We start from the raw sequence: 21,396 nt of genomic DNA on the forward strand, positions 1-21,396 counted from the left end.
CACTTTTTCAAGCCTCTACCCGGCAACCGATGACGACACACCCACGCCGCGCTCCCATTGGCTGCGCGCTTTTTGGGGTGCTGCTCCCCCACTCCCGGTCCCCCCAGTTGGGCGCCGCTTTCCCGGGAGCAGCACCGGCCCTTCCCCGTGTCCCGGGAGCCCGAGGCGCCATGGACGGAGCGCGGAGCCTCCCGCGGCTGCTGCCGCTGCTGGCCCTGACCCTGCCCGCGGGTTGGGGGGTCCAAGGTGGGGTTTGGGGGGTCCCGGAGCCGCGGGGTTGGGATTTGGGGTTCGCTGTATTTGGGGCAGGTCGGCAGTGAAGGGGTTAAAGGGATCCAACCCCGTTTTTCGCGGTTTTTGGGGGATTTTTGGGGGGGTTTGGGGAAGGGCGTGGTCCCGAGATGTTTTTTTGGGGGGGGGTTTCGCCCCTTTTTCGCCATTTTGGGGGTTGGGTGTGGCCGAATTCCGCTTTTTTCCAGGATTTTGGGGCTCTCGGATTTCCCAACCCCCCCTGTCCCCGGGATTTTGGGGGGCTGGGCGTGCCCGGACCCCCCTGTTCCAATTATTGGGGGGGGCTGTGAGTGCCCAAACCCCCCTGGACCCGAAATTTTGGGAACTCAAACCTTCCAAAATCATCTTCTCTCGAGATTTTTGGGGTTCTGAAAGTGCCCAAATTCCTCTTTTTCCACGATTTTTTGGGACCTGGGTGTGCCCAGACCCCCCTGTACCCAAAATTTGGGGAACTGAGAATTCCCAAATCCCAATTTTTCCAGAATTTTGGGGATCTGGGAGTGCCTAAATCCCAATTTTCCACGATTTTTGGGATCTGGGAGTGCCTAAATCCCTTTTTTTTAGGATTTTTGGGGTCTGGGAGTGCCCAGACCCCCCTGTACCCAAAATTTGGGGAACTCAAAATTCCCAAATTCTCTTTTTCCGGAATTTTGGGGATCTGAAAGTGCCCAAATTCCTCTTTTTCCACGATTTTGGGGATCTGGGAGTGCCCAAACCCCCCTGGACACGAAATTTGGGGAACTGAGAATTCCCAAATCCCAATTTTCCCACAATTTTGTTGTTCTGGAAGTGCCTAAATCCCAATTTTCCAGGATTTTCAGAGTTTGGTGCTCCCAAAAATCCGATTTTTTGTGGAATTTTGGGCTCTGGGAGTGCCCAAACCCCCCTGTACATGAAATTTGGGGAACTGTTAATTCCCAAATCCTCTTTTTCCGGAATTTTGGGGTTCTGAAAGTGCCCAAATTCCTCTTTTTCCGCAATTTTGGGGATCTGGGAGTGCCCAGACCCCCCTGGACCCAAAATTTGGGGAACTGAGAATTCTGAAATTCTCTTTTTCCAGAATTTTTGGGATCTAGGAGTGCCCAAATCCAATTTTTCCCTGATTTTTGGGCTCTGGGAGTGCCCAAATCCCAATTTTTTAGGATTTTTGGAGTCTGGGAGTGCCCAAACCCCCCTGTACCCAAAATTTGGGGAACTCAAAATTCCCAAATTCTCTTTTTCCGGAATTTTGGGGTTCTGAAAGTGCCCAAATTCCTCTTTTTCCATGATTTTGGGGATCAGGGAGTGCACAAACAACCCTGTACCCAAAATTTGGGGAACTGAGAATTCCCAAATCCCAATTTTCCCACAATTTTGGGGCTCTGGAAGTGCCTAAATCCCAATTTTTTAGGATTTTTGGAGTCTGGGTGTTCCCAAACCCCCCTGTACCCGAAATTTGGGGAACTCAAACCTTCCCAAATTCTCTTTTTCCGGAATTTTGGGGTTCTGAAAATGCCCAAATTCCTCTTTTTCCACCATTTTGGGGATCTGGGAGTGCCCAAACCCCCCTGTACCCAAAATTTTGGTATCTGAGAATTCCCAAATTCTCTTTTCCCGGAATTTTGGGCATCTGGGAGTGCCTAAATCCCAATTTTTTAGGATTTTTGGGATCTGGGAGTGCCCGGACCCCCCTGTACACGAAATTTGGGGAACTGGGAATTCCCAAATCCCAATTTTCCAGAATTTTTGGGGATCTAGGAGTGCCCAAATTCCAATTTTTCCACAATTTTGGGCTCTGGAAGTGCCTAAATCCCAATTTTCCAGGATTTTTGGAGTCTGGGGTTCCCAAAAATCCGATTTTTTGTGGATTTTTGGGGTCTGGGTGTTCCCAACCCCCCCGTTCCCAAAATTTGGGGAACTGGTTTTTCTCACATCCTCTTTTCCCGGAATTTCGGGGCTGGGCGAGCCCAAATTTCCTTTTTTTTTCCAAATTTTTGGGGTCTGGGGCCTCCCAAATTCTCCTGATCCCAAAATTTTGGGGGTCTGGGAGGGCCTAAATTCCGATTTTCCGGAATTTTGGGGTTCTCGGTGTCCTCAACCTCAATTTTCCTGGGATTTGGAGTAAAAATCCTGATTTTTCTGGGATTTTGAGTAAAAAATCCTGATTTTTCCTGGGATTTTGAGTATAAATCCTTATTTTTCCTGGGATTTTTAGTAAAAATCTTGAATTTCCTGTGATTTTGAGAAAAAAATTCTGAATTTTCCCTGGATTTTGAGTAGAAATCCTCAATTTTCTGGGATTTTGAGAAGAAATTCCAAAAATTCCCAGGATTTTGAGCCGAAATCCCCAATTTTCCTGGGATTTTGTGTAAAAATACTGATTTTTCTGGGAATTTTGAGAAAGAATCTTGAATTTTCCAGGGATTTGGAGTAGAAATTCCCAATTTTCTGGGATTTTCAGCAGAAATCACAGATTTTCCTGGAGATTTGAATAAAAAAATCCCAATTTTCCTGGGATTTTGAGTAAAAATCTATATTTTTCCTGGGATTTTGAGAAAAAAATCCCGATTTTTCTTGGATTTTCAGCAGAAATCCCAAATTTTCCAGGAGTTTTGAAAAAAATTCCCCAATTTTCCTGGGATTTTGAGTAGAAATCTCAAATTTTCCTGTGATTTTGAGTGGAAATCCTGATTTTTTTTTCAGATCCCAAATTTTCCTGTGATTTTGATGAAAAGTCCCCAATTTTCCTGGAATTTTGATCAAAAATCCCCAAATTTCCTGGAATTTTGAGTAGAAATCTCCAATTTTCTTGGAATTTTCAACAGAAATCTCCAATTTCTCCAGGATTTCGACCAGAAATCCTAATTTATTTTTAATTTTTAATTCCGAACCCCAATTTCCCAGGATTTTAACCCAAAACTCTCCCCCCCAGTGGAGCACAGCATCATCCAGACGGAATTCTACCAGAAATCCCTGGATTCAAATTTCAATTACAAATCCTCAATTTTCCAGGGATTTTGAGCGGAAATCCTGATTTATTTTGAATATTAATTACAAATCCCCAATTTTCCCATGATTTTAATCTAAAATCCCAATTTTCCTGGGATTTTGAGTAGAAATCTCCAATTTTCTTGGGATTTTGAGTAAAAATCCTCAATTTTCCCAGGATTTTGAGTGGAAATCCTGATCTTTTTTTCAGATCCCAAATTTTCCTGGGATTTTGATCAAAAATCCCCAATTTTTCTGGGATTTTGAGTAGAAATCTCCAATTTTCCTGGGATTTTGAGTAGAAATCTCCAATTTTCCTGGAATTTTGAGTAGAAATCTCCGATTTTCTTGGAATTTTCAACAGAAATCTCCAATTTCCCATGATTTTGATAAAAAATCCCCAATTTTCCTGGAATTTTGAATAGAAATCTCAAATTTTCATGGATTTTAAGTTCAAATTCCCAATTTCCTGGGATTTTGATCAAAAATCCCCAATTTTCGTGGGATTTTGAGTAGAAATCTCCAATTTTCTTGGGATTTTGAGTAGAAATCTTCAATTTTCCCGGGAATTTGGGTGGAAATCCTGATTTTTTTTCAGATCCCAAATTTTCCTGGGATTTTGATCAAAAATTCCCGATTTTCCTGGGACTTTGAGTAGAAATCTCCAATTTTCCTGGGATTTGGAGTAGAAATCCCAAATTTTCCTGGAATTTACATACAAATCCCCAATTTCCCATGATTTTGATAAAAATTCCCAATTTTCCTGGAATTTTAATTTTAAATCCCCAATTTTCCTGGAATTTTGAGTAGAAATCTCCGATTTTCTTGGAATTTTCAACAGAAATCTCCAATTTCCCATGATTTTGATCAAAAATTCTCGATTTTCCTGGGATTTTGAGTAGAAATCTCCAATTTTTCCTGGGATTTTGAGTACAAATGCCAAATTTTCTTGGATTTTAAGTACAAATCCCCAATTTTCCTGAGATTTTGAGTAGAAATCCCAAATTTTCTTGGATTTTAAGTAGAAATCCCCAACTTCCCATGATTTTGATCAAAAATCCCCCATTTTCCTGGAATTTTGACCAAAAATCCCAATTTTCCTGGGATTTTGAGTAGAAATCTCCAATTTTCCTGTGATTTTGAGTGGAAATCCTGAATTTTTTTTCAGATCCAAAATTTTCCTGGAATTTCGAGCAGAAATCTCCAATTTTCTTGGAATTTTCAACAGAAATCTCCAATTTTCTTGGAATTTTCATTAAAAATCCCCAATTTTCCTGGGATTTTGAGTAGAAATCTCAAATTTTCTTGGATTTTAGGTACAAATCCCCAATTTCCCATGATTTTGACCAAAAATCCCTAATTTTCCTGGGATTTTGAGTAGAAATATCAAATTTTCCTAGGATTTTGAGTGGAAATCCTGATTTTTTTTTCAGATCCCAAATTTTCCTGTGATTTTGATCAAAAATTTCCGATTTTCCTGGGATTTTGAGTAGAAATCTCCAATTTTTCCTGGGATTTTGAGTACAAATGCCAAATTTTCTTGGATTTTGAGTAGGAATCCCCAATTTTTCTGGAATTTTGAGAAGAAATCCCAAATTTTCTTGGATTTTAAGTAGAAATCCCCAATTTCCCATGATTTTATTCAAAATCCCCAAATTTCCTGGAACTTTCATTAAAAATCCCCAATTTTCCTGGGATTTTGAGTAGAAATCTCCAATTTTCTTGGAATTTCCAACAGAAATCTCCAATTTCTCCGTGATTTCGAGCCAAAATCCTAATTAATTTTTATATTTTAATTCCAAACCCCCAATTTCCCAGGATTTTAACCCAAAATCCCTCTCCCCCCCAGTGGAGCACAGCATCATCCAGACGGAATTCTACCAGAAATCCCTGGATTCAAATTTAAATTACAAATCCTCAATTTTCCAGGGATTTTGAGTGGAAATCCTGATTTATTTTGAATATTAATTACAATTCCCCAATTTTCCCATGATTTTGATGAAAAATCCCCAATTTTCCTGGAATTTTGAGTAGAAATCCCAAATTTTCTTGGATTTTAGGTACAAATCCCCAATTTCCCATGATTTTGATCAAAAATTCCTGATTTTCCTGAGATTTTGAGTAGAAATCCCAAATTTTCTTGGATTTTAATTACAAATCCCCAATTTCCGGTGATTTTGATCAAAAATTCCCGATTTTCCTGGGATTTTGAGTAGAAATCTCAAATTTTCTTGGATTTTAAGTACAAATCCCCATTTTTCCTGGGATTTGGAGTAGAAATCCCAAATTTTCCTGGAATTTACATACAAATCCCCAATTTCCCATGATTTTGATAGAAATTCCCAATTTTCCTGGAATTTTCATTAAAAATTCCCAATTTTCCTGGAATTTTCATTAAAATTCCCCAATTTTCCTGGGATTTTGAGTAGAAATCTCAAATTTTCCTGGGATTTTGAGTGGAAATCCTGATTTTTTTTCATATCCCAAATTTTCCTGGAATTTTGAGTAGAAATCTCAGATTTTCTTGGAATTTCGAGCAGAAATCCCCAATTTTCCTGGAATTTCGAGCAGAAATCTCCGATTTTCTTGGAATTTTCAACAGAAATCTCCAATTTTTTCCAAAATTATTTTTATTTTTTAATTCCAAACCCCAATTTCCCACGATTTTAACCCAAAATCCCTCTCCCCCCCAGTGGAGCACAGCATCATCCAGACGGAATTCTACCAGAAATCCCTGGATTCGGCTCCGGACAGCGAGGAGTTCATGTTCGACTTCGACGGCGACGAGATTTTCCACGTGGAGAAGGAGGAGACGGTTTGGAGGCTGCCGGAATTCCAGGAATTCGCCAGTTTCGAGGCGCAGGGAGCGCTGCAGAACCTCGCCATCGACAAGCAGAACCTGGAGAGCTCCATGGCCGCCTACAACCGATCCCGCATCCCCAGCGGTAACCCGATCCCACACGGAATTCCCAAAAATTTTTGGGGGAGTTTTGGGGAATTTTGGTGGTTTGGGATGAGGTTGGAGGGGTTTGAAGCGATTTCGGGGGGTTTCGACCCCGATTTCAGAAGGTTCTTCCTGGTGGAATCCCAAAATTTGGTGTTCCTCAAACCCAATCCCAGTTGGATCTGACCCAATCCCAGTTGGATCTGACCCCAATTCCATGGAATTTAAACCAAATTCCAGAAGGTTCCTGGTGGAATTCCAAAGTTTGGTGTTCCTCAAACCCAATCCCAGTTGGATCTGATCCAAATTTCAGGGGATTTCAACCCAATTTTAGGGAAATCCGACCCCAATTCCAGAAGGTTCCTGGTGGAATCCCAAAATTTGGTGTTCCTCAAACCCAATCCCAGTTGGATCCGACCACAATTCCAGGAATTTCAACCCAAACATCCAACCAGAGCTCCATGGCCGCCTACAACCGATCCCGCATCCCCAGCGGTAACCCCAGCCCGGATGGAATTCCCAAAAATTTGGGCGGTTTGGGATGAGGTTGGAGGGGTTTGAAGTGATTTTGGGGGGTTTCGACCCCGATTTCAGAAGGTTCTTCCTGGTGGAATTCCAAAATTTGGTGTTCCTCAAACCCAATCCCAGTTGGATCCAACTCAACCCAACTGGATCCAACCCAATCCCAGTTGGATCCAACCAAATTTTAGGGGATTTTGACCCAATTTTAGGGAAATCCGACCCCAATTCCAGAAGGTTCCTGGTGGAATCCCAAAATTTGGTGTTCTTCAAACCCAATCCCACTTGGATCCGACCCCAATTCCATGGAATTTAAACCCAATTCCAGAAGGTTCCTGGTGGAATCCCAAATTTTGGTGTCCCTCAAACCCAATCCCAGTTGGATCCAACCCCAAATCCAGAGGATTTCAACCCAATTCCAGAAGGTTCCTGGTGGAATTCCAAAATTTGGTGTCCCTCAAACCCAATCCCAGTTGGATCCAACTCAACCCCAGTTGGTTCCAACCCAATCCCCATTGGATCCGACCCAATTCCAGGGGATTTCAACCCAAATATCCAACCTCAATTCCAGAAGGTTCCAGGTGGAATTCCAAAATTTGGTGTCCCTCAAACCCAATCCCAGTTGGATCCAACCCAATGAAAGATGGATCTAACCCAATCCCAGTTGGATCCAACCCAATTCCAGGAGATTTCAACCCAAACATCCAAACCCAATTCCAGAAGGTTCCTGGTGGAATCCCAAACTTTGGTGTTCCTCAAACCCAACCCCAGTTGAATCCAACCCAATTCCAGGGGATTTCAACCCAAACATCCAACCAGAGCTCCATGGCCGCCTACAACCGATCCCGGATCCCCAGCGGTAACCGGATCCCACACGGAATTCCCGAAAAATTTGGGAGGGTTTTGGAGAATTTTGGGGGTTTGGGATGAGGTTGGAGGGGTTTGAAGCGATTTCGGGGGGTTTCGACCCTGATTTCAGAAGGTTCTTCCTGGTGGAATTCCATAATTTGGTGTTCCTCAAACCCAATCCCAGTTGGATCCAACTCAACCCAACTAGATCCAACCCAATCCTCGTTGGATCCAACCCCAATTCCATGGAATTTAAACCCAATTCCAGAAGGTTCCTGGTGGAATCCCAAAATTTGGTGTTCCTCAAACCCAATCCCAGTTGGATCCGACCCAATCCCAGTTGGATCCGACCCAATCCCAGTTGAATCCAACCCAATTCCAGGGGATTTCAACCCAAACATCCAACCAGAGCTCCATGGCCGCCTACAACCGATCCCGGATCCCCAGCGGTAACCCGATCCCACACAGAATTCCCGAAAATTTGGGGGGTTTGGGATGAGGTTGGAGGGGTTTGAGGCGACCGACCCAGTTTCAAGGGATTCAAACCCAAAAATCCAACCCCAATTCCAGAAGGATCCTGGTGGAATTCCAAAATTTGGTGTTCCTCAAACCTAATCCCAGTTGGATCCAAGTTAATCCAACTGTTTCCAACCCCATCCCAGTTGGATCCAACCCAATTTCAGGGTATTTCAACCCAAAAATCCAACTCCAATTCCAGAAGGTTCCTGGTGGAATCCCAAAATTTGGTGTCCCTCAAACCCAATCCAAACTTGATCCAACCCAACCCCAGTTGGATCCAGCCCAATCCCAGTTGGATCCGACCCAATTCCAAGGGATTTCAACCCAAAAATCCAACCCCAATTCCAGAAGGTTCCTGGTGGAATCCCAAACTTTGGTGTTCCTCAAACCCAACCCCAGTTGGATCCAACTCAACCCAGTTGGTTCCAACCCAATCCTAGATGGATCCGACCCAGTTCCAGGAGATTTCAACCCAAACATCCAACGGCAATTCCAGAAGGTTCCTGGTGGAATTCCAAACTTTGGTGTCCCTCAAACCCAACCCCAGTTGGTTCCAACTCAACCCAACTGGATCCAACCCAACCCCAGTTGGATCCGACCCAATTTCAGGGGATTTGAACCCAAAAATCTGACCCCAATTCCAGAAGGTTCTTGGTGGAATCCCAAAATTTGGTGTTCCTCAAACCCAATCCCAGTTGGATCCAACTCAACCCAACTGGATCCAACCCAATCCCGGTTGGATCCAACCCAATCCCAGTTGGATCCGACCCAATTTTGGGGCATTTAAACCCAATTTTAGGGAAATCCAACCCCAATTCCAGAAGGTTCCTGGAGGAATTCCAAAATTTGGTGTTCCTCAAACCCAATCCCAGTTGGATCCGACCCCAAATCCAGAGGATTTCAACCCAATTCCAGAAGGTTCCAGGTGGAATCCCAAATTTTGGTGTTCCTCAAACCCAATCCCAGTTGGATCTAACTCAACCCAACTGGATTAAACCCAATCCTCATTGGATCCAAATCCAATTCCATGGAATTTTAACCCAATTCCAGAAGGTTCCTGGTGGAATTCCAAAATTTGGTGTTCCTCAAACCCAATCCCAGTTGGATCCAACCCCATCCCAGTTGGATCCGACCCCAAATCCAGAGGATTTCAACCCAATTCCAGAAGGTTCCTGGTGGAATCCCAAACTTTGGTGTCCCTCAAACCCAATCCCAGTTGGATCCGACCCCAATTCCAGGAATTTCAACCCAAACATCCAACCAGAGCTCCATGGCCGCCTACAACAGATCCCGCATTCCCAGCGGTAACCCCAGCCCGGGTGGAATTCCCAAAAATTTTTGGGGGAATTTGGGAAAATTTCGGGGATTTGGGATGAGGTTGGAGGGGTTTGAAGCGATTTCGGGGGGTTTTGACCCCGATTTCAGAAGGTTCCTGGTGGAATCCCAAAATTTGGTGTTCCTCAAACCCAATCCCAGTTGGATCCAACCCCAATTCCATGGAATTTAAACCCAATTCCAGAAGGTTCCTGGTGGAATTCCCAAAATTTGGTGTCCCTCAAACCCAATCCCAGTTGGATCTGACCGAATTTTAGGGGATTTCGACCCAATTTTAGGGAAATCCGACCCCAATTCCAGAAGGTTCCTGGTGGAATTCCAAACTTTGGTGTCCCTCAAACCCAATCCCAGTCGGATCCGACCCCAAATCCAGAGGATTTCAACCCCATTCCAGAAGGTTCCTGGTGGAATTCCAAAATTTGGTGTCCCTCAAACCTAATCCCAGTCCGATCCGACCCCAATTCCATGGAATTTAAACCAAATTCCAGAAGGTTCCTGGTAGAATCCCAAAATTTGGTGTCCCTCAAACCCAATCCCAGTTGGATCCGACCCAATTTCAGGGCATTTCAACCCAATTTTGGGGAAATCCGACCCCAATTCCAGAAGGTTCCTGGTAGAATCCCAAATTTTGGTGTTCCTCAAACCCAATCCCAGTTGGATCCGACCCCAATTCCATAGAATTTCAACCCAAACATCCAACCAGAGCTCCATGGCCGCCTACAACCGATCCCGCATTCCCAGTGGTAACCCCAGCCCGGACGGAATTCCCAAAAAATTTGGGGGGTTTTGGGGAATTTTGGGGGTTTGGGATGAGGTTGGAGGGCTTAGAAGCGATTTCAGGGGGTTTCGACCCCAATTCCAGAAGGTTCTTCCTGGTGGAATTCCAAAATTTGGTGTCCCTCAAACCCAATCCAAACTTGATCCAACCCAATGAAAGATGGATCCAACCCAATCCCAGGGGATTTCAACCCAAAAATCCGACCCCAATTCCAGAAGGTTCCTGGTGGAATTCCAAAGTTTGGTGTTCCTCAAACCCAACCCCAGTTGGATCTGACCCAATCCCAGTTGGATCCGACCCAATTCCATGGAATTTAAACCCAATTCCAGAAGGTTCCTGGTGGAATTCCAAAATTTGGTGTCCCTCAAACCCAATCCCAATTGGATAGACCCAATTCCAGGAATTTCAACCCAAACATCCAACCAGAGCTCCATGGCCGCCTACAACCGATCCCGCATTCCCAGCAGTAACCCCATCCCGGACGCAATTCCCAAAAAATTTGGGGGGTTTGGGATGAGGTTGGAGGGGTTTGAAGCGATTTCGGGGGGTTTCGACCCTGATTCCAGAAGGTTCTTCCTGGTGGAATTCCAAATTTTGGTGTTCCTCAAACCCAATCCAAACTTGATCCAACCCAATGAAAGATGGATCCAACCCCAGTCCCAGTTGGATCCGACCCAATCCCAGTTGGATCCAACCCCAATTCCAGAAGGTTCCTGGTGGAATTCCAAAATTTGGTGTCCCTCAAACCCAATCCCAGTTGAATCCAACCAAATTTTAGGGGATTTCGACCCAATTTTAGGGAAATCCGACCCCAATTCCAGAAGGTTCCTGGTGGAATCCCAAATTTTGGTGTTCCTCAAACCCAATCCAAACTTGATCCAACCCAACCCCAGTTGGATCCGACCCAATCCCAGTTGGATCCGATCCCAATTCCATGGAATTTAAACCCAATTCCAGAAGGTTCCTGGTGGAATTCCAAAATTTGGTGTCCCTCAAACCCAATCCCAGTTGGATCCAACCCAATCCCAGTTGGATCCGACCCCAATTCCAGGGGATTTCAACCCAAAAATCCAACCCCAATTCCAGAAGGTTCCTGGTGGAATCCCAAAAATTGGTGTTCCTCAAACCCAATCCCAGTTGGATCCGACCCAATTTTAGTGGGTTTCAACCCAATTTTAGGGAAATCCGACCCCAATTCCAGAAGGTTCCTGGTGGAATCCCAAAATTTGGTGTTCCTCAAACACAATCCCAGTTGGATCCAACCCAATTCCAGGGGATTTCAACCCAAACATCCAACCCCAATTCCAGAAGGTTCTTGGTGGAATCCCAAACTTTGGTGTTCCTCCGACCCAACCCCAGTTGGTTCCAACCCAACCCCAGTTGGATCGACCTCAACCCCAACTGGTTCCAACTCAATCCCAGTTGGACCCAACCCAATTTCAGAGGATTTCAACCCAAAAATCCAACCCCAATTCCAGAAGGATCCTGGTGGAATTCCAAACTTTGGTGTCCCTCAAACCCAATCCAAACTTGATCCAACCCAATGAAAGATGGATCCAACCCAATCCCAGTTGGATCCAACCCAATCCCAGTTGGATCTCACCCAATTCCAGGGGATTCAAACCCAAAAATCCAACATCAATTCCAGAAGGTTCCTGGTGGAATTCCAAAATTTGGTGTCCCTCAAACCCAATCCAAACTTGATCCAACCCAACCCCAGTTGGTTCCAACTCAATTCCAGTTGGATCCGACCCAATTCCAGGGGATTTCAACCCAAAAATCCGACCCCAATTCCAGAAGGTTTCTGGTGGAATTCCAAAATTTGGTTTCCCTCAAACACAACCCCACTTGGATCCAACTCAATGAAAGATGGATCCAACCCAATCCCAGTTCAATCGAACTCAATCCCAGTTAGATCCAACCCAATCCTAGATGGATCCAACCCAATTCTAGGAGATTTCAACCCAAAAATCCAACCCCAATTCCAGAAGGTTCCTGGTGGAATTCCAAAGTTTGGTGTCCCTCAAACCCAACCCCATTTGGTTCCAACCCAATTCCAGGAGATTTCAACCTAAACATCCAACGGTAATTCCAGAAGGTTCCTGGTGGAATCCCAAAATTTGGTGTCCCTCAAACCCAATCCCAGTTGGATCCAACTCAATGAAAGATGGATCCAACCCAATCCCAGTTGGATCCGACCCAATTTCAGGGGATTCCAACCCAAAAATCCAACCCCAATTCCAGAAGGTTCCTGGTGGAATCCCAAACTTTGGTGTTCCTCCGACCCAATCCCAGTTGGATCCAACTTAATCCCAATTGGATCCAATTTAACCCCTGTTGGTTCCAACCCAATCCCAGTTGGATCCAACCCAATCCTAGATGGATCCGACCCAATTTCAGGGGATTTGAACCCAAAAATCCGACCCCAATTCCAGAAGGTTCCTGGTGGAATCCCAAAGTTTGGTGTCCCTCAAACCCAAACCCAGTTGGATCCAACCCAATGAAAGATGGATCCAACCCAACCCCAGTTGGATCCGACCCAATTTCGGCAGATTTCAACCCAAACATCCAAGCCAAATTCCAGAAGCTTCCTGGTGGAATCCCAAACTTTGGTGTCCCTCAAACCCAATCCCAGTTGGTTCCAACCCAACCCAACTGGTTCCAACCCAATCCCAGTTGGATCCGACCCAATTTCAGGGGATTTCAACCCAAAAATCCAACCCCAATTCCAGAAGGTTCCTGGTGGAATCCCAAAATTTGGTGTCCCTCAAACCCAACCCCAGTTGGATCCAACCCAATTCCAGGGGATTTCAACCCAAACATCCGACCCCAATTCCAGAAGGTTCCTGGTGGAATCCCAAACTTTGGTGTCCCTCAAACCCAATCCCAGTTGGATCCAACCCAATCCTAGATGGATCCGACCCAATTTCAGGGGATTTCAACCCAAACATCCATGCCAAATTCCAGAAGGTTCCTGGTGGAATCCCAAACTTTGGTGTCCCTCAAACCCAATCCCAGTTGGATCCAACCCAATCCTAGATGGATCCGAACCATTTCCAAGGGATTTCAACCCAAACATCCAACGGCAATTCCAGAAGGTTCCTGGTGGAATTCCAAACTTTGGTGTCCCTCAAACCCAACCCCAGTTGGATCCAACCCAATTTCAGGAGATTTCAACCCAAGAATCCAGCCCCAATTTCAGAAGGATCCTGGTGGAATCCCAAAATTTGGTGTCCCTCAAACCCATCCCCAGTTGGTTCCAACCCAACCCCAGTTGGATCCAACCCCATTCCCGACCACCCCACCCCAAATCCCACCTTTTCCCGATTCCCGGCCCCCAGAGCCCCCGGAAGTGGCCGTGTTCCCCAAGCACCCGGTGGAGGACGAGGAGCCCAACATCCTGATCTGCTCCGTCACCAAGTTCTGGCCGGCGGCGCTGGGGGTGACGTGGCTGCGCAACGGGGCGCCGGTGACGCGCGGCGTCCTGGAGACGCCAATCCCGGCCGGGCCCCGCCCGATCCCGGGGGATTCCAACCCAGTTCCGGCCTCGGGGGTTCCTCAGCCCAATCCCAGTTGGATCCGACCCAATTTCAGGGGATTCAAACCCAAAAATCCGACCCCAATTCCAGAAGGTTCCAGGTGGAATCCCAAACTTTGGTGTTCCTCAAACCCAACCCCAGTTGGATCCAACCCAATCCCAGTTGGATCCGACCCAATCCTAGATGGATCCGACCCAATTCCAGGGGATTTCAACCCAAACATCCAAGCCCAATTCCAGAAGGTTCGTGGTGGAATTCCAAAGTTTGGTGTCCCTCAAACCAAAGCCCAGTTGGTTCCAACCCAATCCCAGTTGGATCCGACCCAATTCCAGGGGATTTCAACCCAAAAATCTGACCCCAATTCCAGAAGGTTCCTGGTGGGATCCCAAACTTTGGTGTCCCTCAAACCCAATCCCAGTTGGATCCAACCCAATCCCAGTTGGTTCCAACCCATTTTCAGGGGATTCAAACCCAAAAATCTGACCCCAATTCCAGAAGGTTCCTGGTGGAATCCCAAACTTTGGTGTTCCTCAAACCCAATCCAAACTTGATCCAACTCAATGAAAGATGGTTCCAACCCAATCCTAGATGGGTCTGACCCAATTTTGGCAGATTTCAACCCAAACATCCAAGCCAAATTCCAGAAGGTTCCTGGTGGAATTCCAAACTTTGGTGTCCCTCAAACCCAATCCCAGTTGGATCCAACCCAATCCTAGATGGATCCGACCCATTTCCAGGGGATTTCAACCCAAACATCCAACCCCAATTCCAGAAGGTTTCTGGTGGAATTCCAAACTTTGGTGTCCCTCAAACCCAATTGCATCTAACTTAATCCAACTGGTTCCAACCCAATCCCAGTTGGATCCAACTCAACCCCAGTTGGTTCCAACCCAATTCCAAGGGATTTCAACCCAAACATCCAACGGCAATTGCAGAAGGTTCCTGGTGGAATTCCAAACTTTGGTGTCCCTCAAAGCCAATCCCACTTGGATCCAACCCCAATTCCATGGAATTTAAGCCAAATTCCAGAAGGTTCCTGGTGGAATCCCAAACTTTGGTGTCCCTCAAACCCAATCCCAGTTGGATCCGACCCAATTTCAGGGGATTTCAACCCAAGAATCCAACCCCAATTCCAGAAGGTTCCTGGTGGAATCCCAAACTTTGGTGTCCCTCAAACCCAATCCCAGTTGGATCCAACCCAATTCCCGACCACCCCACCCCAAATCCCAACTTTTCCCGATTCCCGGCCCCCAGAGCCCCCGGAAGTGGCCGTGTTCCCCAAGCACCCGGTGGAGGACGAGGAGCCCAACATCCTGATCTGCTCCGTCACCAAGTTCTGGCCGGCGGCGCTGGGGGTGACGTGGCTGCGCAACGGGGCGCCGGTGACGCGCGGCGTCCTGGAGACGCCGTTCTACCCCGACCGCGACTTCACCTTCCGCAAGTTCTCCTACCTGCCCTTCGTGCCCGCGCCCGGCGACTACTACGACTGCCAGGTGGAGCACGAGGGGTTGGCCAAGCCCGCCAAGATGCATTGGGGTGAGATTTGGGGGTTTTGGGAAAAAAAAATCCAAATTTTGGGGGAAAAAATTATGGTTTTTTTGGGGGAAAATGGGGGTTTTTGGGGAAAAAATGTGGGGTTTTGGTGGAAAAAATTGGATTTTTGGGGTTTTGGAGAAATTGGGATTTGGGGTTATCAGGACTGCCAGGTGGAGCACAACGGGATTTGGGGTTTTTGGGATTTTTGGAAAAAAATTATTGGTGTTTTTTGGGAAAAAATGGAGGTTTTGGGGGAAAAATTGGATTTTTCGCGGAAAAAAAATTGGATTTTTGGGGTTTGGAAAAGTGGGATTTGGGGTCTGCAAGGTGGACCATGAGGGCTTGGCCAAGCCCACCAAGATGCATTGGGGTGAGATTTGGGGGTTTTGGGAAAAAAAATCTGAATTTTGGGGGAAAAAATATGGGGTTTTGGGTGGAAAATGGGGTTTTTTTGGGAAAAAAAATGGGATTTTTTGGGTTTTTGGTTTGGGAAAATTGGGATTTGGAATTTGTAAGGGTTGGCCAAGCCCACCAAGATGCATTGGGGTGAGATTTGGGGGTTTTGGGAAAAAAAATCTGAATTTTGGGGAGAAATATGGGATTTTTTGGGAAAAAATTGGATTTTTGGGTTAAAAATAAGGGTTTTTTGAGAAAAAAATAGGATTTTTGGGGTTTGGGAAAATGGGGATTTGGGGTTGTCAGGTGGGCCATGAGGGGATTTGGGGTTTTTGGCATTTTTGGGAAAAAAATTATGGTGTGTTTGGGGAAAAATATGGGGTTTGGGGGGAAATGGGGGTTTTGGGGGAAAAAAATGGGATTTTTGAGGGATTGGGATTTGGAATTTGTAAGGGATGGCCAAGCCTGGAAAGATGAGATTTGGGGTTTTTGGGGAAAAAAATGGGGTTTTTAGGAAAAAAATGGGATTTTTGGGGGAAAAATGGAGGTTTTGGAGGAAAAATGGGATTTTTCGCGGAAAAAAAAATTGATTTTTAGGGTTTGGGAAAATTGGGATTTGGGATTTGCAAGGTGGAGCAGGAAGGGATGGCCAGGATGCATTGGGGTGAGATTTGGTGTTTTTGGGAAAAAATGGGACAAAATTTGGGGTTTTTAGGGAAAAAACGGGATTTTTGGGAAAAAATAATGGGGTTTTGGGGAAAAAATGGGATTTTTGGGGTTTGGGACAATTGGGATTTGGGTTATTAGGATGGCAAGGTGGAGTAGGAAGGGATGGCCAAGCCCACCAAGATGCATTGGGGTGAGATTTGGGGGTTCTGGGAAAAAAAATTATGGGGTTTTTGGGGAAAAATGGGATTTTTGGGGAAAAATAATGGGGTTTTGGGGAAAAAAATTGGATTTTTGAGGTTTTTGGTTTGGGAAAATTGGGATTTGGAATTTGTAAGGGATGGCCAAACTTGGAAATATGAGATTTGGGGCTTTTGGGAAAAAAATTATGGTGTTTTTAGGGTAAAATGGGATTTTTGGGAAAAAAATAAGGGTTTTTTGGAGAAAAAATGGGATTTTTGGGGTTTGGGAAAAGTGGGATTTGGGGTTTGCAAGGTGGAGCAGGAAGGGATGGCCAAGCCTGGAAAGATGCTTTGGGGTGAGATTTGGGGGTTTTGGGAAAAAAAATCTAAATATTGGGGGGAAAATATGGGGTTTTTGGGGGAAAAATGGGGGGTTTTGGGAAAAAATGGGATTTTGGTGGAAAAAAAATTGGATTTTTGGGGTTTGGGAAAATGGGGATTTGGGGTTATCACGACTGCCAGGTGGAGCACGAGGGGATTTGGGGGTTTTGGCATTTTTGGGATTTTTTTGATTTTTGGGAAAAAAAATCATGGTGTTTTTTGGGAAAAATGGAGGTTTTTGGGAAAAAAATGGGGTTTTGGTGGAAAAAAATTGATTTTTGGGGTTTGGGAAAAGTGGGATTTGGGATTTGCAAGGTGGAGCAGGAAGGGATGGCCAAGCCCACCTAGATGCATTGGGGTGAGATTTGGGGATTTTGGGAAAAAAAATTATGGGGTTTTGTGGAAAAAATGGGATTTTTGGGGAAAAAACCCCAAGATTTTGGGGGAAAAAATTGGATTTTTGGGGTTTGGGAAAATTGGGATTTGGGGTTATTAGGATGGCAAGGTGGAGCAGGAAGGGATGGCCAAGCCCACCAAGATGCATTGGGGTGAGATTTGGGATTTTTGGGAAAAAAATGGGACAAAATTTGGGGTTTTTAGGAAAAAATGGGATTTTGGGGAAAAAAATATGGGGTTTTGGGGAAAAAATTGGATTTTTGGGGTTTGGGACAATTGGGATTTGGGATTTGCAAGGTGGAGCACGAGGGGTTGGCCAAGCCCACCAAGATGGATTGGGGTGAGATTTGGGGGTTTTGGGAAAAAAATTTAAATTTTGGGGGAAAAAATATGGGGTTTTGGGGGGAAAAAAATGGGTTTTTGGGGTTTGGGAAAAGTGGGATTTGGGGTTTGCAAGGTGGAGCAGGAAGGGATGGGCAAGTCCACCAAGATGCATTGGGGTGAGATTTGGGGGTTTTGGGAAAAAAATGGGACAAAACTATGGGGTTTTTGGGGGAAAAAAAGGGATTTTTGGGAAAAAATAAGGTTTTTTTTGGAGAAAAAATGGGATTTTTGGGGTTTGGGAAAAGTGGGATTTGGGATTTGCAAGGTGGAGCAGGAAGGGACGGCCAAGCATGGAAAGATGGATTGGGGTGAGATTTGGGGATTTTGGGAAAAAAAATTATGGGGTTTTTGGGGGGAAATATGGGATTTTTTTGGGAAAAAATGGGATTTTTTTGGGAAAAAAATGGGATTTTTGGGGTTTGGGACAATTGGGATTTGGGTTATTAGGATGGCAAGGTGGAGCAGGAAGGGGTGGCCAAGCCCACCAAGATGCATTGGGGTGAGATTTGGGGGTTTTGGGAAAAAAATTATGGTGTTTTTGGGGAAAAATATGGGATTTTTGGGGAAAAAATTGGATTTTTGGGGAAAAAATTATGGGGGTTTTGCAGGAAAAACAGGATTTTTGGGGTTTGGGAAAATGGGGATTTGGGGTTATCAGGTGGGGCATGAGGGGATTTGGAGTTTTTGGGATTTTTGGGGAAAAAATATGGGGTTTTGGGGGAAAATGGGATTTTTGGGGAAAAAAATATGGGGTTTTGGGGGAAAAAATAGGATTTTTGGGGTTTTGGGAAAATTGGGATTTGGGGTTATCAGGACTGCCAGGTGGAGCATGAGGGAATTTGGGGTTTTTGGCATTTTTGGGATTTTTGGGAAAAAAATTATTGGTGTTTTTGGGGAAAAATGGAGGTTTTTGGGGAAAAAAATGGGGTTTTGGGGAAAAAATTGGATTTTTGGGGTTTGGGAAAAGTCAGATTTGGGATTTGAAAGGTGGAGCATGAGGGGATGGCCGAGCATGGAAAGATGCATTGGGGTGAGATTTGGGGGTTTTGGGAAAAAAATGGGACAAAATTTGGGGTTTTTAGGAAAAAATGGGATTTTGGGGAAAAAATATGTGGTTTCAGGGGAAAAATGGGGGTTTTGGGAAAAAAATGGGATTTTTGAGGTTTTTGGTTTGGGAAAATTGGGATTTGGAATTTGCAAGGGATGGCCAAGCCTGGAAAGATGAGATTTGGGGTTTTTGGGGAAAAAAATGGGGTTTTAGGAAAAAAATGGGATTTTTGAGAAAAAAAATGGGGTTTATGGGGAAAAAAAGTGGATTTTTGGGGTTTGGGAAAAGTGGGATTTGGGATTTGCAAGGTGGAGCAGGAAGGGATGGCCAAGCCCACCAAGATGGATTGGGGTGAGATTTGGGGGTTTTGGGAAAAAAATTTAAATTTTTGAGGGAAAAATATGGGTTTTTTTGGGGGGAAAATGGGATTTTTTGGGGGGAAATGGGGGGCTTTTGGGAAAAAATAAGGGTTTTTTTGAGAAAAAATTGGATTTTTGAGGTTTGGGAAAATGTGGATTTGGGGTTATCAGGTGGGGCATGAGGGGATTTGGAGTTCTTGGGATTTTTGGGGAAAAATTATGGGATTTTTGAGGAAAAAATGGGGGTTTTGGGAAAAAATAATGGGGTTTTGGGGAAAAAAATTGGATTTTTGGGGTTTGGGACAATTGGGATTTGGGTTATTAGGATGGCAAGGTGGAGCACAAGGGGTTGGCCAAGCCCACCAAGATGCATTGGGGTGAGATTTGGGGGTTTTGGGAAAAAAATCCGAATTTTTGAGGGAAAAAATATGGGGTTTTGGGTGGAAAAATGGGATTTTTGGGGAAAAATTATGGGGGTTTTGCAGGAAAAATAGGATTTTTGGGGGTTTAGGAAAATGCGGATTTGGGGTTGTCAGGTGGGCCATGAGGGGATTTGGAGATTTTGGGATTTTTGGGAAAAAATTATGGGGTTTTCGGAGTAAAATGAGATTTATTGAGGAAAAAAATATGGAGTTTTGGGGGAAAAAATTGGATTTTTGAGGTTTTGGGGAAATTGGGATTTGGGGTTATCAGGACTGCCAGGTGGAGCATGAGGGAATTTGGGGTTTTTGGCATTTTTGGGATTTTTGGGAAAAAAAAAAATGGTGTTTTTGGGGGAAAAATGGAGGTTTTGGGGGAGAAAGGGGATTTTGGGGAGAAAAAATTTGGATTTTTGGGGTTTGGGAAAATGGGGATTTGGGATTTGAAAGGTGGAGCAGGAAGAGATGGCAAAGAGGCATTGGGGTGAGATTTGGGGGTTTTGGGAAAAAAAATTATGGTGTTTTTGGGGAAAAATGGGATTTTTGGGGAAAAAAATATGGGGTTTGGGGAAAAATGGGGGTTTTGGAGAAAAAAATGGGATTTTTGGGGTTTTTGGTTTGGGAAAATTGGGATTTGGGATTTGCAAGGGATGGCCAAGCCTGGAGAGATGAGATTTGGGGTTTTTGGGGAAAAAAAATAGGGAAAAATGGGGTTTTTAGGAAAAAAAATGGGATTTTTGGGAAAAAATAATGGGGTTTTGGGGAAAAAATTGGATTTTTGGGGTTTTGGAAAAGTGGGATTTGGGATTTGAAAGGTGGAGCATGACGAGATGGCCAAGCATAGAAAGATGCATTGGGGTGAGATTTGGGGGTTTTGGGGAAAAAAAATCCAAATTTTGGGGGAAAAAATATGGGGTTTTGGGGGAAAAATATGGGGGGTTTTGGGAAAAAATAAGGGTTTTTTGAGAAAAAATTGGTTTTTTGGGGTTTGGGAAAATGTGGATTTGGGGTTGTCAGGTGGGCCATGAGGGGATCTAGAGTTTTTGGGATTTTTTGGGAAAAAATTATTGTGTTTTTGGGGAAAAATGGAGGTTTTGGGGGAAAAATTGGATTTTTCGCGGAAAAAAAATTTGATTTTTGGGGTTTGGGAAAAGTGGGATTTGGGATTTGCAAGGTGGAGCAGGAAGGGATGGCCAAGAGGCATTGGGGTGAGATTTGGGGTTTTGGGGAAAAAAATGGGAAAAAATTTGGGGTTTTTAGGGAAAAAACTTTGGGTATTTTTGGGATTTGGGGTGGAAATTGCAGGATATGGGAAAATTGGGATTTGGGATTTGGGAAAATGGGAATTTGGGAGGAGAAACAATTTGGGAAGAGTCAAAATTCGGGAATTTTACGATGAGCAGCGAACGGGACGAAGCCGAGGAAGGATTTGGGACGAGGAAGAGATTTGGGATCGCCCCAAAATTTTGGGAATTTGGGATTTTTTTTCCTTCAGAACCCCAAATCCTGGCGCCGGCGTCGGAGGCCACGGAGACGGCGATTTGTGCCCTGGGCCTGGCCGTGGGCATCGTGGGCATCACCGCGGGCACCATCCTCATCATCCGCGGGATGAAGCTCGGCCGCGCCCGCCCCGAGCGCGGCGTGCTCTGAGCGCCCCAAATTCCCAAAAAACGGCCCCAAAACCCAGACCCAAAATCCCAAAAAACGGCCCCAAAACCCGGCCCCAAATCCCAAAAAACAGCCCCAAAATCCCAAAAAACAGCCCCAAAACCCAGCCCTGAATCCCAAAGCATGACCCCAAAATCCCAAAGAACAGCCCCAAAATCCCAAAGAACAGCCCCAAATTCCAGCCCCAAAATCCCAAAAAAATGACCCCAAAATCCAGCCC

At 44.9% G+C, this 21,396-nt stretch overlaps 1 protein-coding gene across 1 annotated transcript; it reads left to right on the forward strand.

Annotated features, from left to right (window-relative positions):
* Window positions 1-76: 76 nt before the first annotated feature.
* Window positions 77-21,189, forward strand: LOC121468750 (HLA class II histocompatibility antigen, DR alpha chain). Its single transcript, XM_072921223.1, has 4 exons — window positions 77-246; window positions 5,952-6,203; window positions 14,996-15,277; window positions 21,004-21,189. Exons 1-4 carry the CDS (start codon window positions 171-173, stop codon window positions 21,156-21,158), a joined length of 765 nt encoding a protein of 254 aa, XP_072777324.1. The 5' UTR covers window positions 77-170; the 3' UTR covers window positions 21,159-21,189.
* The last annotated feature ends 207 nt before the right edge of the window (window positions 21,190-21,396 follow it).

Source organism: Taeniopygia guttata, chromosome 35, assembly GCF_048771995.1.
Source record: "Taeniopygia guttata chromosome 35, bTaeGut7.mat, whole genome shotgun sequence".
Classification (NCBI taxonomy): domain Eukaryota; kingdom Metazoa; phylum Chordata; class Aves; order Passeriformes; family Estrildidae; genus Taeniopygia; species Taeniopygia guttata.